This window comes from Platalea leucorodia, assembly GCF_965183815.1.
Source record: "Platalea leucorodia genome assembly, chromosome: 3".
Lineage (NCBI taxonomy): Eukaryota > Metazoa > Chordata > Aves > Pelecaniformes > Threskiornithidae > Platalea > Platalea leucorodia.
Genome location: NC_138825.1, coordinates 87,367,913 through 87,389,329, shown reverse-complemented (window position 1 = coordinate 87,389,329; position 21,417 = coordinate 87,367,913). Strand labels below are relative to the sequence as shown.

Here is a 21,417-nt window from a genome sequence, read left to right as displayed (position 1 = left end):
ATATACACAAATAGCTGGCACAAAGGAAATATTTTTCCAGAGAAAGCCAGTGCTAAGTGAGCTTCAAAGCTCTGTTAATTTAGAGTTCATTTGTCTAAACCTGAGATGCAAATGTACACATTTTTACATACAGGCATTTATAAACAGGAGAGGAAAAGTATGTGCTCACACTGCATTTCCCTTTGGAGCGAACATGCTCCAGAAGGAAAGCTGGAGTGGGAACAAGGAGGTGTGCCTTGCTGATGCTCATGGAACAAGGGCTCTGGAAACCAGGCACAGAACAAGCAAGATGTGTAAAAGTGTGTAAGATACTACTCCAGTAAATTTCCCCAAAATATTTTATAAAATCACTGTCAAATAATTCAACTAATCAATTTCACATTATTTAGTCAATGGAAGATGATAAATAACACTCTTTCATTTAGGGAAATACCTTCTTTTTTAAAAAAATTATGGGAAGAAAAATATAACAATACTAAGAAAGCAAGAAAACATGCACTATTAGAATCATAGAATCGTTTAGGTTGGAAAGGACCTTTAAGATCATCAAGTCCAGCCATTAACCTAGCACAGCCACGTCCACCACTAAACCATGTCCCTGAGCACCACATCTACATGTCTTTTTTTAAATACCTCCAGGGATGGGGACTCAACCATTTCCCTGACTACCCTACTAGCCTGACTACCCTTTCAGTAAAGAAGTTTCTCCTAATATCCAACCTAAACCTCCCCCAGCACAACTTGAGGCCATTTCCTCTCATCCTATCACTTGTTACTTGGGAGAAGAGACCGACCCCCACCTCGCTACAACCTCCTTTCAGGTAGTTGTAGAGAGCGATAAGGTCTCCCCTCAGCCTCCTCTTCTCCAGACTAAACAACCCCAGCTCCCTCAGCCGCTCCTCATAAGACTTGTGCTCCAGACCCTTCACCAGCCTCGTTGCCCTCCTCTGGACACGCTCCAGCACCTCGATGTCCTTCTTGTAGTGAGGGGCCCAAAACTGAACACAGTACTCGAGGTGCGGCCTCACCAGTGCCGAGTACAGGGGCACTATCACCTCCCTGGTCCTGCTGGTCACACTATTCCTGATACAAGCCAGGATGCCATTGGCCTTCTTGGCCACCTGGGCACACTGCTGGCTCATATTCAGCCGACTGTTGACCAACACCCCCAGGTCCTTTTCCGCCAGGCAGCTCTCCAGCCGCTCTTCCCCAGGCCTGTAGCATTGCCTGGGGTTGTTGTGACCCAAGTGCAGGACCTGGCATTTTTTGAACCTCATACAATTGGCCTCGGACCATCAATCATAGAATCATTAAGGTTGGATCCAGCCTGTCCAGATCCCTCTGTAGAGCCTTCCTATCCTCCAGCAGATCAACACTGTTCTACCACTGAAGAACAAACAAAAAAAACCCCACCAACAACACAGCTCTTAAACCAGAAGGGTGAAAGCTCCAGTTGAAATCTAGGAATAGCAAATGCCTTTGGAGAAAAGTAGAAGTCCTCAATGAAATTACTGATCCTACATGTCAGTTAAGACAATCTACAAATAAAGGCTTCAGCCATGAAACCTCTAGAGAAAACTACTGCTGCAGGAATAAAATGCAGGTGTTTAACAACGGTGCAATTTAAGTTTGGCTAAGTTGAGCAAATATTGCTATTAACTGAGATAAGAGTGTTTTATTTAAGTGAGAAAGTGTAATATAAAGTTATTAGTTAAGCATCTGCTTTCCTTTAAGTCCAATCAGGTCAATGAAACAGCAGTGCTTTTTTCAGCAAAGAGAGAACAAAATAAAAAAACATATGCAAGCCAAATAATATTGTAATAGGCAAACCCTAGACTGCTGCATCTAAACCACACTTAACAGAATAGCTTCAGAGATATTTGATGACAGGGGTTTCATCTCCAGATAAAAGTAAGCAGGGGATCTCCACTAACTGATGTCTTAATATTAAATTCAGGAAGGTCACGCCTGTCAACATAAGCATTCAGAATAATTAATGAAAATCTGTTTAATTGCATATGGAGTCCGGATCATTGGAGAACAACAAAACAATTAGAAGCATGTCCAATGTAAAAACTGCCATAGTCATTTTTCATTGTTGATTAGGGTAGCTATCGTGCACAGTGTCTGAACGTTCAAATAATAGCTCAGGTTTTCATCTTCAATCTCTCTTTTGCAACATTCCTTCAGCTGCATCTCATTAAACACTGGGTCTTTGTAGCACCATTTTCTTCTCTGAATATACCTATCAGTCTGTATCTCCCTAATCAACACAAGTTATTGTTTTGAGAAAATTTAAAAGAACTATTTAGTTCCCTCAGTTTTATTCTTCATGCATTCTCTTTTGTCACCATTCTAGAACTCTAAAAACACAGGATAGAACGTCCAAAAGTACTGAAAATTCCTACAAGAAACTGCAGGTGCATTTTAATTTCTTTCACAAAAGGCAGTCTTCCAGGTGCACTATTTTCTATATAATTATTCTAGTATTCAGAATTTATGCATCCTGTACATTTGAGCAAGAAAATAAGAATATTCCATAAGACTTCAATTTTCCAAATGAATAACATAAGATACAACAAAGAAAGACTCTTCATATTGAAAATACAAACAAAAAAAGAAATGTGCGAGAACAACTTACAACCCTATGGAATAGCACTAACTGTAATTTTACAGCACCTTATATTTGTTCTAAGACATACCAATCTGTACTAGCTAAAGACCCACAGTTTTGAACAGATTATTCTTCAGTGGCAATGCACACTAGAGAGACTGTAGATGAAGCAATTTTTTACTTTAATATCAAATGGCCTTCTGTAAAGAAATTATTTTAAAAACAGAATTATTTTCTCCTATTACTATTTCTTGAAGCAATCGGCTTAAGTTATATGAAAAAATGTCCATAAACTGTCTCTAATACATACTAAAATACTAGTGTAAACCAATCCCTAAAACAAAGGCTTCCTGAAGGACTAAGCTGTGAAAAAAGGCAAGGATTACCAACATCTGAGCTGCACAGGACATTAATACTTTGTAAACAAATTTTCATAGTTATACAAGTGAAGTCCATGGGCAGCATATCTGGAATGTGGATTTAAAGCATAATAAATGCAAAGACTCCCATCTGGCTCTTTGCATGGTCAGTTTAAGTTGGCTGAGTTTACTCGTTTAGGCTCAGCAGCTTTTGAACGCACTGTACTGCTCTGAGAATAAACCTGAATCTCACAACACCACGTTTCTGTAACCTCGCACCCTGAGAACGTCTGCATCACATTACCCAAGTGCTTGTGCATACAGCCAGCCAGTGTTAATAAGCCAAATATTCCCGCCCATTTCTTTATGCTTGGATGACATACTGAGTGCAAGCTTACTTTGTATTTTCACACCATGCTCTGCCCAAGCTAATAAACCCTTGAAGTACAAACTCCGTAGATGAAAGACACCTGAAGGTTTCTTTTTTTAATAGGACACAGCTTAGTTCTGGCTGAATTGTGCTGAAACCTGACTGACTCCATGCGGAGCCACTTGGTAATTCTCATAAGACACCCAATTCCCCATATTTTCCAGGCTTTTCATTATCAAGGATACTCCGTTCTATTACTAAAGATAACAAACCTAACAAAACAAAGAATGCAGGAAAAACTTTAGTAGACAGCCCACACTGCTTGTTTATTTGGTATCAAAACTGTACTTTGTTGTCTCAGCACATGGAAGGGAGAATGCTTTCCATTGCACTGCTAAAATAAACTTCTTTTGCCCATATCTATACACAAAACCAGTATTTTAACTTCTCCAGGCTGAAAACAGAAAATCTTACCTCCTGTTTTTGAAAGCATACACTTCATCCACACAACTGATGCCTTCTAACTTGTACACATGTCAATGCTGAACTCTGTTGCTAGTCTAAAGCACTATGCACAAGTAAGTGTAACCGTCCTCCTCTTATCGTGTAATTGCACTTTTTCTGATCAAGTCAAAGCAGGTTAAAAATCTATTCATTTGCTCGAAGTGAATAAAAACTGAAGTCATTCCGCTTAGCACAGATTACCATAGCTTAAATACTACTGTATGTAAAGAACATCTTTTAGAAATAAAAATCAAGCTATTGAAATGAATGTGTCACACAATTTAAATTCTCCCTGTTACTGAGACACTGTTGCCTATGATGTAAGAAATTACATTATTAATTACCTCAAGATAGCGCCTACAACAAAAAGGAAGACTGTGATCTAAATGCTATGAGTAGCTGTCATGATCTAACCGCAGCTGGCAGCTAAGCACCACACAGCCGCTCACTCATCCTCCCCCCACTGGCGGGGTGGGGGAGAGAACCAGAAGGGCAAAAGAAAGAAAACTTGTAGGTTGAGACAAGAACAGTTTAATGACTGAAATAAAATAATTATAATAAATTGTAATGAAAAGGAAAATAGCAAAAAGATAGAGAGAAACAAAACCCAGGAAAACAAGTGGTACAACCTCTCACCACCCGCTGACTGATGCCCAGCCCGTCCCCAAGCAGCAATCACTGCTCTCCAGCCAACTCCCCCTGGTTTATATCCTGAGCATGACGCCATACGGTATGGCATAGCCCTTTGGCCAGTTTGGGTCAGCTGCCCTGGCTGTGCTCCCTCCCAGCTTCTTGTGCACCTCCTCGCTGGCAGAGTATGGGAAGCTGAAAAGTCCTTGACTTAGTATAAGCACTGCTTAGCAACAACTGAAACATCAGCGTGTTATCACATTATTCTCATGCTAAATCCAAAACACAGCACTGTAGCAGCTACTAGGAGGAAAATTAACTCTATCCCAGCCGAAACCAAGACAGTAGCACATGTTAAAACCGTTGCCATTAATATCTGGGATTCTTGATTTCAGTTTTGAAACCAGAAATACTGAAAAGATACAGAAAGTTAGACTATCAGTCCCCATTGATGATGATTTCAAAACCTGAAGAAAATGGTTGTAATTTCACAAATGTTCCAACCTATTAAAAATATTCAGTCCTATGAAAATAAGTACGATTTTGGAGGTTTGGAATTTTACTCAAGAAAGATTTGTTTGTATGAAGGGCCACAGTACCTCTTTGCAAGAGTACAAGGACACAGGGCACCTAACATTTGGGTGTTTTTTCCAGTGTGAATAGCAAATACTTTCTATACCTCATCCAAGCTACTAGGTGTAGAGGCAAGAGACCCTGTGTGACATGGCTTTCTCATACGAGTCAAAGCAATGAAAGGATACCCAAGGATATCAGATGCACATGTTTAGACAACTGAGTTTCATGCAGTTGAGACTTATCTATAACCAGTCACAATCAGAGAAAAAAGTGTTTTACCATTCTGTATTTGATGATGTATAGCATTTCTCTTATTTTGAAATGCTAACATGAAAATACTGGAGAAATTAAATACAAGGATGCATTTCAAGACAGAAATAACACCACTGAAGAGGTTCAACACATCAATCCAATCAGTTGTAGTCTGTTATAAAACAAAGTCACCCCTACAATGAATGTAAGAGAACTGGTGAGGGAAGATAAAACTATTGACTCTTTGGCCGACCAGAACTACAAGTTTGAACAAAGGATCACAGTACAAATAAAAAAACCCTATGAAATTTCTAATACTAGCCAGCTTCTGAAGGATCAACTAGAAGTTTTAATTTAGCTTTTATAAACAAATTCTTTAGCTTAAAAAACTCTTACTGTTATCTAAGATTATTCTAAGACCTTGGTGGCAAGTCTTGGCTGACCGACAGGCAAGGGTTATGGAGAGGAATAAAAGTACATACATTTAACAGTCAGTCTGCAGAACAGCTGCTAAAAAGAAACGTGGCCACAAACTTCAGCAAATGTTGGGTACCAAGACAGCAAAAAAATTAATCTCTGAAGTCAGTTTTGTTGTTAGAATACACTTTGTACAAGCGAATTCACTTTCCTGAGAAAATACAAACCGTCTACCCAATTTACTGGGTGTTTCTTTTTCATTTAAAATGAACTTACCGAGTGCCGTCTGCTTTCCAGCTAACTTTGTATGGCTTCTGCTCCAAAAATTTAATATTTTGCTTGTCCATGGAAACAGGCTGTGCTCCAGGGAACCCAGACCTAAAAAAAAAGAACCATGTTTATTAATGTTCTGCAATAAATAGTCACACAAGGCAATGCATTTTTTACATTAAACTGAAGTCACACCTTGTACCAGACTTGCTGCAAGGTTAACTTTGAGTTAGAACATCTTCTCCAATAAGGTATTTTGCAAGAGGAATCAAATGCCTATCTGATAAGAACAAGGGTATTTGTTTATGACAAAACACTAAATTATGTAGAACTTCAAAAGTTTTAACTTTGGAGGAAGAGATATTTGAATTCAAAATTACAAGCACTAGAAGAACCATAAGCATCAGCAAGTTAGGAAGCGCTGTGAGCAACTCTCTGGGTCATCAGCTTTGGAAAGGAGAAGTTCAGAATCTGAGACATTAAAATCAATGTTCTCATTAACATTGAACGCAAATCCAAGTTGGCTATAAAAATGAGTATTATACCTCAATACTGAAGTGTAATAGTAGTTGTATAAATAAGTCTACTACTTTAGCAAGCAGTAAATTTTATACAAATACGTGGACTAGACTACATCTGGAATTTGCACAGCAACAATACATCTGAAAACGTTTTGTTCTCTCAATGGAAAAGCAGTTCTAGAATCTTGTTTCTTAATATCAACAGTTGATCATTCCGTTCATAGTACAATGCAAGATCCTCATCTGTTTCACTACTGAGTGTTTTTGAGGCTTGCTTTTTCTTTTTTTAAACAATCCATCCAAAAATAGTCACCTTTTTCATTTTTACAATGAGCTGTTTCCTTCTGCAAAACTAGAAACGTAACACTTATTTCTAGACAGTATAAATAAACAAGTTCTAAATGTTCTCATACCCTTCCCATCCACAGAACTGCTGACATTTTTGCTGTATTCCTCCTAACTTTGGTTGTGTTGTCACCTGGGTCACACATTTAACTGTTATTCCTTCCAAGAAAATTGCACCCTAAATAAAAAAAAAATTAAAAGTTAGTATTTAAGCCTTCATAAAAGCAGATCAGAACATGGCAATACAAGATTAATTCTGTTTTTACAATTTGACCCTCACAAGCAATACTAGCTTAAATATTCCTTGAAGATTTACCCCCAAATACCAAGATACATCAGCTGAGCTTTGCCAGTAAACACACTGGTGAGCCATAGTATGAACCCGGGAATTGAAATTAGTTATTTATGGGGGAAAAAACAAAATAATAATTTTTAAAAAATGTAAAAGGATGTAAATAGTAAGGGATAGGCACTGTTTAGCTAGTACTCTCAAGAAAGTCCCCATATCAAGCTACAGCATCAGTCTGACTCATTTTTTTTCATTTGTAACTAAAATGTTTTTATTAAAAAGGGAAAGTACACTAGTACCAAGTACTTAAGAGTAAATTGGTCGCATATGGAATTTGCAGGGATCAAATTAATCATCCTTAGTACACAAAATATTATATAATAATAAGGTAGTGTAAGACATCTATTTGTGGATGAGAATCTGAACCTAAACAGTATTGTAAGCCTGGAGCAAATCACTGTAAATTAAAGGTCACAAAACCCTTTCTGCCAGAAGCCTTTGTGACACCACTTTTAAATGTGTCAGAAAGTATGGCCTCAAAATAAGTAAACTGGAAACTAAGGACAAAATGGACCTATGAAATGTTAAATCAATTTTTTTGTTACATAAATAGTATTTCTAGACCAGCAATTCCGTGCTTTCCTTGATTCATGGAAAGTAAGAGCTGGTCACTAACAGTAGAGATCTAGCATGTGAGATAAACATAAGTAGCTTGGTAATTCGTAAACTAAAGTCACTGGGAAACATTTTTAGACATGAGGTTTTTGGTGTCTTTTTTTTCTAAAAAAAACAAAAATCTCAGCAGATGAAGACATTGAGTCCTGCTCTTTCCCCTCCAAATCTGAGATGCATGTTTTTAATTAAATACGTTAATTTTATCAGACCTAGATGGTAATTCCAGTACCAGAAGTTTAATTACATGGATTTCACCTCAACCTGAGTGATCTACCACGTTATATGTCTCAAAACTTAAACTTACACTGTAGGGAAAACAATTGAAAGAATGAACGTACTTATGCAGTAGCAAACTTAAAGGGTTCTCAGCTGATCTAGGACAAACTTCATAACAAAAGAGAAAACATAAACAGCTGGTTTGTAACAAAATATTTGTGTAAAAATATACTTGCATAATTTTATTCTCAATCTAAACCAGGTTACTAAAATGGATGTGCTATATTGAATGCCACAGAAAAGCCTAAGTAGAGATCGATAAAAGAATACTGAAAATAAACCTCTAAAATAATTTGTACATTCCGGAAAAAGTTTGATGCCGAGTGGACTAAAAACAAATACTGCACAACAGAACACATTAAAGCCATCAGGTCCACAAAGCTACATAATTAAAGATTTCTATAGAGATCCCAAATCGACCAAACTTATTTCAACAGTATCTCAAAATTTTCAATGCAGACTAAGAAGATCAAAGCATGAAGTTTCACCTGTTGAGCTATGAATCCTGCAAATGAAGGTACAAGTATTTCATATCTGTTCTCCAAAATCCTTGAAACTTGCCTTAACAAATCTAGCTGCATACTACTGATGAAAGGAGCCTTTTTACGACCTTCCCTTTCCACACACCATGGCACTCATCTGTTCTACTCTTGAGCAAGCCTAGGAACTAAGCCGGCAAAAATAACATCATAAATTAGTAATTTTCTGCCAAATCAGTATCCTGAACTAGCTCACCATGGGATGAGTCAGCACTAGTGCCAGCACAAGGGAAGCAGAAGGAACACAAGGAGTGCAGGGAAAGCAGGATCGCAGTTTTCAGTACAGCCTGCATTTAGTTAAGATTGGCTCGGTTGCATCACCAAATTGTATTCTGAGAACAGTACATCCTAAAGAAATACGCTAGTTCATAACCTTAATTACCTTAAGCTCCACAGACTTTTGGCGCATCACTTATCCCATATTATTTATGCAGGCACCAGCAGGTGGAACAGCACACAGGTGCTGGGTGAGGGACGCAGAGAGCTACGCGTGCCTGGCCAGCATGTTGTCTGAATTCTGAGTAAGTGGTTAAGAGCACCACGAAATAAAGGAAAATGGTTGTGCCTTGCTTCTTAGAATGATGGCAGAGTGCGATGGCACTACGACTGCTAAGATTAAAGCAAAAGGCAGGCAACAGGAAAGATTTTCCAGAAAAGAAAAAGTCGTAAACATGAAATTGGTGCCTGCCATTTGAAAGCGTCTCTTGCAGATTATCTGCCTCAAGTATGCTCACTAGCTAAGGCACAGCACTATGAAAACAAGGTGAGTCACTTGGGCATCCGTGCTTGGCTAACTCAGCGCTCCAGGTTTCGTGAGGACATTTCCTTGGATAAGGTGCCAAAACTGAGCCAGATCCACGCAGTTTCTGCACCACTGTTGAGCTAACAACCCCCCGTGGGAACAGGACACGGGAGAACACCGTGCAGAGATGCCAGAGCACTCAGCTCAGCAGGAACACCTCAGGTCCCCAGTGCTGCTACTAAGCCAAGAGATATAAGCCCTAATGGATCCAAGGTAACTAGGCGCACTTAGTATCTACGCTCTGCACAACCTTCACACCACCTGTACTAATCAAGCTCTCCCCACTTGCCACCGTATCCCTCCACCCATCACTTCAGCTGAAGGGGAAGTGGCAATGTGTATCATCTTGTGTTGGTTCAGATCCTAAACACCACCTGGAGGAGTGGGTGAGTGGGAACTGCCCCAAACACACACCTCCCTCACCCTAGTGGCTATCACCAGGCCCAGGTGATGGCCATCTTCAGCTACTCAGACTTGACCAAGTGCCAATATGCTCAGGGACTGCCTTCCAGAGGACAAGAAACATCCCAAAACATGTCAGGAAGAGAGAGAGTCCGCATCTTCTAAAAGAGAGGAAGGGAGAGCCAGGGAGTTTAAGCTGATCAGCTTAGATTTAGTGCCTAGAAATACAGGACCAAATCACAAGAATTGCCTCTAGGCACGTACAAGCGAAAAAGATACAACAAAATTATACTGACTGTCACTCAGTACAACGGTGTTCAACTAATCGTTTGGTTTTGGTGATGAAACAGGCTTCGCAGAATCAGGAGAAGCCGGAAATATCACATCTTTTGATGCTGGCTTTTGTCTTGGCTTGTCTTTTGTTTGCTTGTCTTGTTCTAATACAGGAACTCAGAAAACATGGGGTAGATGTGCCTTCTATAAAACAGAAAGGCAACCTGTTTCAAAACCAGGTCTAGAGGAGTTACTGTTTTACTAACAGAATGGAAGAATATATTGAGGAGGATCTGCGGGGTCTGGTTTAGGTACAAGAAAATTAATTTATTTTCCCTAAATTTCCTATTAGCATATTCTTATTTTTGTGACATCTGTGAATTTAGTAACAGGGATACAGACTGTGATGGTAGCTTAAGAATTCAGCATTATCCTTAATTTTAGGAATGGTCTGGAAAAAACACTGTGCAACTCAGTATAAACAAAGTTCTACACTTAATAAGGAATAAGCAATTATACAAACACACACTGGTAGACAATTAGAGAAAAAGATACGGAGGTAGCAAGAGACCAAAAGCTGAATTAGTATTATTCTGTCTTGTAAAAGGCCATTATATTGAGATATATAAACAGAAGTATTAGCCTTAAGACATGTGAAATTAATTCCTCCCTATTAAGCACTACGATGGCCTCAACTAAAGGCTTATGTTCAATTATAGGCACCAGAGTCTCAGAAAAACGTCAGTCAACGTGACAGAATACAAAGAATGACAAGAATGGTCAGAAGTATTAAAAAAATATGGACTATAGGAAAAAACTGAACAAATTGGCATTTAATATGGAAAAAGAGAAGGCTAAAAGGAAATTACATCCATATTCAAGTATATAAAATGCTGCTGCAAAATCAGAAAATAATCTTTTTCCCATATCCATCAAGACACCCATGGACAGAACAATAAGTATAGGGGTTAAACTTTGGCAAAAAAAAGTAGGCTAAGCAGAAAAAAACCACTCACTAATATTTAGAATCAACATACAAAGTACTTTGATAGTTAAATAATATTATCCTCGCTAACTACGTCAACCATGAGGTTTAATGGTTTCCCTCTGTCTCGCAGATGACCACAAGACACATGCACTCAAAAATCATGAATAAAATCATTAACAGCTACATCTCTTCCAGACTGTTTGAGATGTAACCATCCATTTTAGAAGCACTACATATTACACCCTGTAATGCCTATGAAATACGCAGCTTACATGGGACTAGAACAGATGGCATTCCTTAACGAACAGTAAAAGATCCGGTTGACCCACAAAAAGTTTTAAGGTTCTGGCTCAGAATTGTAACTTTTTGTCCTATTTGCAAAATCAAGTATTTTTTTTCTAAAGATTTTTTTTTTCCCTGAAGTGATATTCTAAATGTCAGTTAATAATGTTGCTTTGATGCTACAATCATCATGGCATGCACTGACAAAGTCAAAACACGTTTGGATTTCCTGTGTAGCATCTGAGACTACAGCAAACAGATTTGCTGTTACCTGTCAACTACATTTGGGTGATGACAAAGGAAACTGCAATCGCATTATGTTCTAACGGTTCCCGCAGTTTCTGTAGTGTAGAAACGAAAGGCTGTCAAGGCTTTTTGACATCAAACTATGGAAGTTTTAGTGAAAGATGTTGCGGTAAAGTTTCTCACATCCAAGATGGAATTTCTGAAACGGACAGCAAGCTAACTTCACCTCGCAGGCTAGCTGGGCAGTCGCTTCTGACTCTTCGTTATCCTAGCAAGATGCCTGCGAGGTGTCTCCTCCTCTACCCCTAAACTTTTTTTCTGGCCCCACAAAGATTTGGGTCAACATGAAAACATTTCAGAACACCACGATTACCACAGCCACCTCTAGTTTGGCACTGTCTACCCCTAGGAGTTTACAGAAAGAGTCAAATTAGAAGGCTGAAAACATCTGCTGCAGGAAATCAACGTAATGCTGAAAATTCAGCCCTTCAGATAGTAAAATAAGAAAATCTGAGCAAGAGGTATTTACCTGATAATCATTCCCCCTGTAGATCGCATATTTACAAGGAATCACAAATAGATTGTATCCATCTCTACTGAGTTAAGAAGCAGTCCAATCTGCCAGCCAAGAACCATGGTAAAGAACTCTCCCCGTTCCTCCTCTTCATGTCAAAGAATGTTCCTCCAGAGCTGCAAAACTGAATTATACGAATATGCATATTAACTAGATGATTCTTTCTTTCATAAATTCTCTAACTCATAATTAACTTTTAGTTATTAATATGCTTATTCGTATAATTTAGCTTCCAGCTTTCAAAAAAACTATGGTGGCAAATAAGAAAAAGCCTGGGAAGCCAGTATCATGATTCCTGTTAAACAGACCAGTTTAGTTTTACACTCGCTGAAAAGAGGCTGTCATTGGACCTCACCATCACACCTCATTCGCTAATGGGGTAAAAGGCAAGTCAAAAAAACAGTTTTGAGGTTCCAGCCCAAACAATTTTTTTTAGATATCAGTGTTTTACTGCAAGGCTAATGGAGGTAGTGGCCGTATCACTGGATACATTTTTTACTACAGAATTTTACAATGTGGGTAATTTTTTATTCCAGCTGATGGACTATTTGAAAGTTTTCAAAGTTCATCTTGCTTCTTCGGACTAGATTTTGTGTTCCTTTCAGCCTAATTTCTTACATACTCCATCTGTAAACCATGTTGAGCAGCTTCAGTAAGAACAAAATGCATTTTTGCAGCATATTTCATATTAGGATTTCAAAGTGTTTGCAAACAAACACACCTCAGCACACAAGTAAAATAATTCATTATTATGCAAAAAGAACTGAATCAATTTTTTGCACTCAGCAACATTCTCCCCTACTTTATCTGCAAATAAAAAAGTCAGGAATTTAGAGAGAACTGCGCCATTAGTCTTCCGATGATACAAGTATATTCTTTGTACTTGAGTATTAGTTCCGTACTATGAAAACTACAGTAACTTATTTCGTCAGAATTATGCAGATATATGTCAATAGTATCACAAGAAGTGATCAGCCATTTTTCTTATCATTATATAGTTAAAACAGCTTTGAAGAAAATATAATTTAAAAGCTGCCTTGGGGTTTTTAAGCTCATATTGCTTTTTGCTAATCCAATTCTCAAGCCTCCCAAATTTCCAAAAGAATATTTACCAAAATGAGCACTGAATTTAAAAAATTCTGAATTTCATCCACATGGCTACAAAATATAAGTAAAAACTGTTTACACACACCCCCCATAACATTTCGCCTCTAAAGATAAAGTGAATTATTAAAAAGCGCTTTACAATCTCAACTCAAACTTAACAAAAAATTGTTACATTAGAAAAATTTTAAGTCATTTTTACAACTGCAATAGTTGAGGTGTTGAATGTTGAAGTTCAACATTCATATAGGAAACAAAAGAAAGCTTGCAATGAATCTACCAGTTTTTCCTGGGTAGAGACAATACTACCAGTCCTCATTCGCAAGAGCACTGACATTTGTACAGCATGTATTATGTAGTAACTGATGACTATGAGTTTATGAAATTATGTTTAGCAGTTAGCATATTAAGTTCTTAATCAAAAATACCAGTTTTAGGCGTTCTTTTCTTCTCTTGCCAAAGGAAGAGCTTGATGATCCGGGTTCTGATTCTTGGCCTCCTGTTTTACCATTATCATCGTCCTCCTCTTCATCTTCATCAAAGCACCATTCTGGTAGCTCAGGTGGTGACGGTGCATCATCTTCATCTCCGTAACGGCGAAATAATTCCTTCAAATAGTCACCTTTATAAATACCTGGTGGTCTAGCCTGAGCGAAAGTAGCCACAGCAGCCTCAATACTGTCAAATAAAAATTGACAATTACTCTGAATGCTTAATTTACATGTTTTAGTCATGTTATGCCTTACCAAACATAAGATTTATTGGGACTGAGAATTAAAACAAATTACAAACTGGTAACCGCAAAAACATTCATTATATTTGAAACAACATGCTTAGATCAGCTTGGCAACAGTTGCTCTTGCACAAGATTCTGCATAATTATGTAGGCACTGCATATGTTCTCAGAAGTAACTGTAGCTTGCACTGCTTCGTCTCCTTATTGTAGCTAATAGCAGTCTGCTGGTCACCTAGGTAAACTTTTATTATTGCTACAGAAAAGGAATGGGTGACATGTAGGTAAGTACTTAAGGACTGAATGAAGACAAAAAAGACCAAAGAAAAAGACGAACAAACCCAGTGAAGAAAAATGCAAGCGTTGAAATTCAAATATGGCTACATTTTTCCCCCTAAGAATTACCTTTCCTCTCATTAGAGGTTTTGCCATCACACTGGAAAAAAGCATCCTAACCTTTTGAAATTAATTCTCTTTCCACAAGTTTCTCATAAAAAACTATAATTCAGAAGCCTTTTACTAGGCAGCTAACGATCTTAAGTGCTTTAATAAACTGGAGACTTCATCACAAAAAAATGAGAAACTAAAACTAAGTCATGCACCTTTACCAGCCAACTGGAAAAAACTCCAAAATATACAACAGCAAGCACAGCAGAAGGGTTTTATTGTTGCTATTTTCATAGATCCTATGAAAATGTTTAACAGAAAACACTGGACATAATTCTGTCTTCAATTTATCATGGCTGCATGGAGCAGTAATGCTCCATGGACCAACATTTAGAAATTTGCTAAATAAAAGGAAGGAGAAATCACAAGAGGTACATGCCCCTGTTAGGCTTCTTGACAAGCACATATCTTAAAGCTGGGAAAAAAGCATATATTACATGCTGTGAAAAGAATTTTATTCAGCTAAGAAAACAGCCTGCCACTGGAACAAGGAAAACATATAGCTAAAATGGAAAAAAGAATTCAAATACAAAAGGTTTTTGTCTGATCTGTACAGTATGGGAAGGAGCCTGAGAACTTTCTGAGGCAAATTTCCCAGAATAGACAGAAACACTTCCTAAGAACCAGTAAGTTTGTTTTTTTCTTCTGATCTTTGGTAAAAGTAGAAAATAAAGCATTTTCCAGAGCGAGACTATCAGATGGTTGGTCATCAGATCTCAGAAATTACAGTTTAAGAATCTGAGTTACTTAGAAGGAGCTTTCTTCCCCATTCTGTTTTTTAAGACTCCTAATTTCTTCCTCACAAGACATTTTTTATTTTGGTATCTTTCTTACATTGTTTCACATCTTCTGTAATCAATGCCATTGAAAGGACAAAACAAACCAAAAGGGATGGGGCCCTGAAAAATGCTCAAATTTGTCTCTAATGATATTAGAAGAACTCCATACTACTCTGGAATATATGGCAATGAAAGCCAAAAGAGGCAGCACAGATTTCAAGCACAGAAACCTAGCTGAAAGAAAACATATTTTGGAAGTTCTAGAAACATAGCAGTCTTTAGGAAATATGAGTTGTGAAAAAGAGAATCAAGTAAGGTTTCTGATCACTAGCTGGACAGCTTTCAGTCTGGATAACCTTTCTTTAAAATAACTATAAAATACATCTCAGTATTCACAATACATCAGCAGCGCTCCTATATAATATGCTTAGGGAATGAATATGGATGGATTTTTCCATCAGGAAAATCTTATTTCCTCATCAGCAAATAACAGTGCCTTATTTTAAAGAATGATACAGCAAATTGGATTTATCTTGATCCCATGCTTAGCATTAACTACCACCTTGCCGAAATTCATTCTTTTGCTGTGGAGATTTTTCCCTACCAGGTGATATCTTGGGTGATCTGTTAAAAAAATCTGACAGAGATGAACAAACTTGATACCATTAACTACCTGGATGAAGCAAAAAAAAAAAAAAAAAAAAAGACAAAAAAAAGAGACATGGCCATTAAGTTTTAAGGCTTTTCACATCGAGGTTTGAAAATAAAGAGAGGCTGCATAAAAGCAGGAGATTCAAATAGATTCAAGTGCACTTCCTCTTCAGAAGAAAGGACCAATTCTGAGTCTAATTACTGCACGCTGTTTTTAAATTGTTAGATTAAAAGCATAAAAATTTGCTAGTTCATAGGAACAACTAGAATCATACTATAAAGATATTTGTATCTGTGTCTACTTCCTATACTCAGCTAAGATTCTGCCAAGATTCAGCCACCCACTACTAATGGTGTTCTGTCTCCATTACCCCAATGTCTTTATTCCAAGTTTACTAACAGACAACAATGACCTAGTTCTTTGCAAACAGCTTGCGCACACATGCTAAGCACCAAATAACTGTATGTCCAGTCATAAGAAAATACTGCAACAGGAGTAGAATTTTCTTCACTTAAGGGACCATAAAAGAAATGTCATCGGAATGCTTAAGGGGCTTGTTAAGAAACATGCCTTGCATGGGACCCCATCAGCAAGGAAATAGTGTTTCATAAATACTACCAAACATGCAAAAGTCATGCCCACCAGCATAGTACAGGCAATTTTTTTTCTACATTAATGTTATTTGAAAAAGATCACTACTCTTTATGAAGGCACCAACATTTTTAAAATCACAAAAAACCCAGGTGAGTCTGTATAGAGGCATGCTGGAGACTTTAGTCAAACAACAAGCTGGAAACAAGGACTTTGTCTCCCCCGACCCTTCAGAAGCAAGTATGTCACTCTGCTCTTGCTCTAGCTAATCTCTTCCCTTCAGAACTCAAAAACCCAAAAAAGCCTACATGCAAACCTACATGAAAAAGATTAAAAAGTAAGAGAAATAATCTTTCAGGCATCTCTGAACTCTACATTCTTACTCAAAATGTGGGACATGTATTGTGTCTCTTCCCCATGACAATATATACACTCCTAAAAGCCCACACACAGGAGGTACAGCTGACTTTTGACTTACCGGACCTGGAAAGCTTGACTGAAACAGGCTAAGCTACCAATGGATGATACGAGTAATGCTAATATAGGTTGTTTGCTCAAGATTAGTAGGCACTTTTAAAATAGCAAACGAGTGAAACATACTGAGGATGCCTTTGCTCACTCTCCACAATCCCTAGGAATTAACATTCAAAGTTACCTCCAGTCCAACTTCTCGACCAAAAAGGCACAGATCAGAAATCCAGTTCTATTGAAACCATGTGTGCAATGGACACCTAGACAAGACAAGAAAAGGGCAAAATCACTTGCAAGTAGTTTTAACAAATATGCTTTAGTTTCACAAGTGTGGTTTTGGATCCTTCTACCTTCATCAGTAACATGAGAGAGTTATATCCCTCCCCATCAAGGCAGCCCAGATCACGTAAGATACATAAGCCTGAAAAGCCATTTATTACATTCTTTCTGCAAATTATTAGCAACAAAAGTATAGGATACTTCAGTTTAACCCAGCTCAGGAGCACTAACTTAATGCAACTGAAATATGGTTAATACCAATAAGATTCAAACTATGTTTTTATGACTGCTCAAATGCTTATCAGAAGACAATACAATCAAATTCAATAATTGTGCTTTTAGTGGATTCAACAAGCATAAATTCATTTCACACCATCAGGCATAAAAATAATATCCAGATTATCCTACCTCAAACTTGAAAGCAGTGTCAATAGACCACAATTCTATTTCAAATTTGCTATTACCATGCTAAGACCAGACTCATTAATTTTGAAAAAAAAAAAAAAAAAAACCACAAACTACAAAAAGAAAACTATACAACAGTGTAAGCACCTTGAATTACTTATCTTTCCAATGTAAGAAAAAAAATAATTAAGTCTTCAGCCTCTATTTTACTGAATTCATCCCCCAGTGAAAGAAGGGTAAGAGTCAAATGCATTGGAACTTTTCTTCTCTCTCAAGGCAACAGCACCATCTAGTGATACACAAACCAGTCTGAAAATTTGTGCTATTAAAAATGTGAAGGATTCAGGCAAGATGTTGCCTCTTCCACCTACGGCATTTTAAATTATAAATATCAACGTATTAAAGTTTCCACTAACACCAAACACAATTATTCTTAATATTAACATATTTTTCAGTTGTGACCATGAAGCAAGTCACTTAAGCTTTTATTGATTTCCTTATTTCTCTACCATAGTTAGTAAAGTAAGTTTGGCAACAATTCACTTGAGACTTATTCAGATAAAATGTGAATATCTATGTTTTTTTCTGTATGGTCCCCTACACTGCAAGTATTTATTTTTTTTAACTGGAAATCCAAAAAAATGCCTACAAAGAGTAGACTGATAAAAACCAGAAACTTTGCATGGGTAAACAGAAATATACATCAACTGTATCAGGGCCAGGTTTTGTGCCTGCCCCACCAAGCTTCCCTTCCTAAAAAAGCAAGGCAAAAACTACTACGAATTTCTTGGATTCAGCCATTCTAACTATTAATTAATATTAAAAACTGTGTAACTTGCATCAATGAAATTAATTTTAGCTTCCTTATAGAATTTGTTCCCAGCAATCATTTCTCCTTTGTTTTCTGCAAGATTTTTGCATTTTGTTTCCTTAAGGTTCGCGGGCACGCTCCAGTCCTTCAAGTTGCAAAAATAAAGTTTCCATCCTATATTGTTCTAGCTGAATAGAAAATTGTGTTCACTTATCATTCACATTTCAGTCTCTTTTCATATCTAATCTTGACACTGAAAATGAAATTGCACACAATTGCTATCAGTAAGTCCTGCAGCTGTTACTGCTACCAAGAAGGTTAAGGCAATAATTTTATACACATGACAAAGATAAGAAGCATCTCAGCAATGAGACCAACGGCTTGGAAGGGAAAGACCACAGAGGGTGCAGTACTATCACTGCTGCAGACTGCTTTTGCTTTTGATAAAAACATCCTCCACACCCATCCCTCTGATGCTCTGTCAGAGGAAACAAGTGTCCAGAACCAGAAACAACTTCTCAGTAATTCATGGAAGGGAAATGGAAAATCCCAACATTTCTCTTTTACTATGAAAGCCTAAACCACAAGTAATTTAAAAGCTTAGTCAACACATTATTTTCTTCTTGACTCTTTCTAATTGACTTTTTTTTCCATAGAGGTGAAACAATCTAAATAATGGAAGAACATTCCAAAATTGATAGAAGTCAAAAAGTTAGCGACTCAACACTAAAATTGGCATTTTAGAAGTTGAAATACCAGTTAAATGGGTCTGGTATTTATAGGATATCACTATGCTATCCATGCTCCATATAAATTGCTGACCATAACAATATTTCAAGTTCTGAAATATTGTTGGAGGACCAAAGGGAGGAACTGCGAAAGGAGAGTGAAAAATGAGGAAATGCTAAATGAGAGTGAGTGGGATAGGTCATCAACAATATTTCAGAACTTGCAACAGAACTTGAAATATTGTTGATGACTGATCCCACTCACTCTCATTTAGCAGTTCCTCATTTTTCATATCACATACTTGCGCTACAGTTTAGAGAAGAAAACATAGGTCTCAATATTGCATTCTATGTGAAATAAAGAAATAAGAAAGTACTTAAAAGAAAATTATGTGAAAGAGTGTGCCCAAATTAAATCTCTCAAGCACTGGGAGAAAAAAAAAAAAAAAAAAAAAATTCTCAGTGGTATCCTGTGACAGGACAAGAAACAATGGGTACAAACTGAAATACAATAAATTCTGTTTAAACATAAGAAAAAAATCCTGTACATTGTAAGGGTGAGCAAATACTGGAAGAGGTTGCCAGAAAATGTTGGGGAGTCTTCAAGCTCAGAGATGGTCAAAACCCAAATGGGCACAGTCCTGAGCAAGCTGCTTTAGCTGGCCCTGCTCTAAGGAAGGGCAACTGACTAGCTGATTTCCACAGGTCCCTTCCAACAACCTCAACTACTGTACAGCTCTATGAATCCTAAACTGTATGAACATACCAGCTTAGTTTACCAAGCTCTTACCAATGACATCTACACAAACAACTGTTCCATGCACTCCTAAGTCACACAGACACTCAGATTCAGGAAGGCTGCAGAGTTATCATCAAAGAGGCTTGAGGACAACACCCATTCTGACTCTGGAAACTCAGCTGCAAAGTAATTTCTTGTCTCCGACAGTTTGCAGATAGAGTTGAACACTAATATGCTTAACAGAAATCAGAATAAAATGGTTTTAACTAAAACTAGAAGCCACCCAAATTAAACTGAGTACTTATTTTGCTCTGGGTTAAAAAAAAAAAAAAAAAAAAAAATTTATCCTTAAGAACATTCAAATATTCACTGTGAGACAGTACACCACAGAAGAAAAACTTAGCCTAACATCTGCTACCAGTTTCCAGCAATTAATCAGCTGCTTTGTGAGATTTGCTAAAGAATCCCTAATCATACAGTTATCAAATATGACTTCAAGTAAGCCAGACCATCAAATGCCAAAACAATACTTAGGCAATACATAACCTGCATTTGTATCAGCAGAAGTTACAAAAACACAATGCAAGTATCACGTATTTGTAGACAGTGCTTAAGCCTTATATTTTTCTGCATTAAGTCAATAACTCTAATCAAGTTGATGAATGCAGAAACATACTAGTTTCCGTAAAAAACAGAAACATACTAGTTTCTGGAGAGAAAGCAATCAAATCTATGTGTGCATGAACACTGTACTGAGGAAATTCCTTTGCTTAGAATTTTAAGAATAAGAGACTGCAGTTATGAGTAAACACGAAATAAATTAGCAGTAAAAACTAATGATAGATATAAAATGGATATAAGAAGACAGACCTATAAGCTCTGAGGGATTCTTATCACTGAAGTGTTCACATACACGGATAAATGTTTCTGTATTCTCAGGTGTAGGGCACTCACCATGCCTGAAAAACACAGGAACACACAGATTAGGAGACAGCTGGGGGAAAGGGAAGAAAAAAGAAAGAGAGTAATTACTTCAGTGTGATCTTTCAAATTAAAAGCTAAATATTTAAAAAGTGCAGACAACTTACCCTTTACACTGGAGCTTTATATATTTAATGCCCTCTTTCTCTATATCATTCCTATCATAGAATCTAGTGGTGTTGGTCAAGTCTACCAGTAAACCCATTTTAACCTAAAAAAACAAAAAACAAAAAACAAAAAAACTTACATATGTGGTTCAAATATCAGTGCATAAATACTAAATGGCTAATAACATCCAAATTAAAAGCAATAGCAGGCTACAGTTGCAAGCTTAAAAATTCTTAAATATTGCATTTGTTCATAAAAATCTATATTTTACCACAATCACAGTCTGTGTTTCTTTGTGAAAGCTGGTATCTGAATTAGCATGAGCCATCAATTCAAAAACTTCAGTTTGTTTCCACCAATGTTTCTAAATAAGAAAGATCTGCTA

General features: G+C 37.3%; 1 protein-coding gene across 4 annotated transcripts in view; it reads right to left on the bottom strand.

Moving 5' to 3' along the window:
• The window catches only part of RNGTT (RNA guanylyltransferase and 5'-phosphatase), a 196,842-nt gene that overhangs the window by 155,204 nt on the left and 20,221 nt on the right, over window positions 1-21,417 (bottom strand). For all 4 annotated transcript variants that reach the window (XM_082305218.1, XM_082305216.1, XM_082305217.1 and 1 more), the window contains 6 exons: window positions 21,032-21,135; window positions 20,814-20,902; window positions 17,166-17,241; window positions 13,737-13,986; window positions 6,927-7,036; window positions 5,999-6,100 (listed from right to left, as the gene is read on the bottom strand). In XM_082305218.1, coding sequence (XP_082161344.1) covers window positions 5,999-6,100; window positions 6,927-7,036; window positions 13,737-13,986; window positions 17,166-17,241; window positions 20,814-20,902; window positions 21,032-21,129 — 725 coding nt within the window. In that variant the 5' untranslated portion in view covers window positions 21,130-21,135. The remainder of the gene's footprint in view (window positions 1-5,998; window positions 6,101-6,926; window positions 7,037-13,736; window positions 13,987-17,165; window positions 17,242-20,813; window positions 20,903-21,031; window positions 21,136-21,417) is intronic.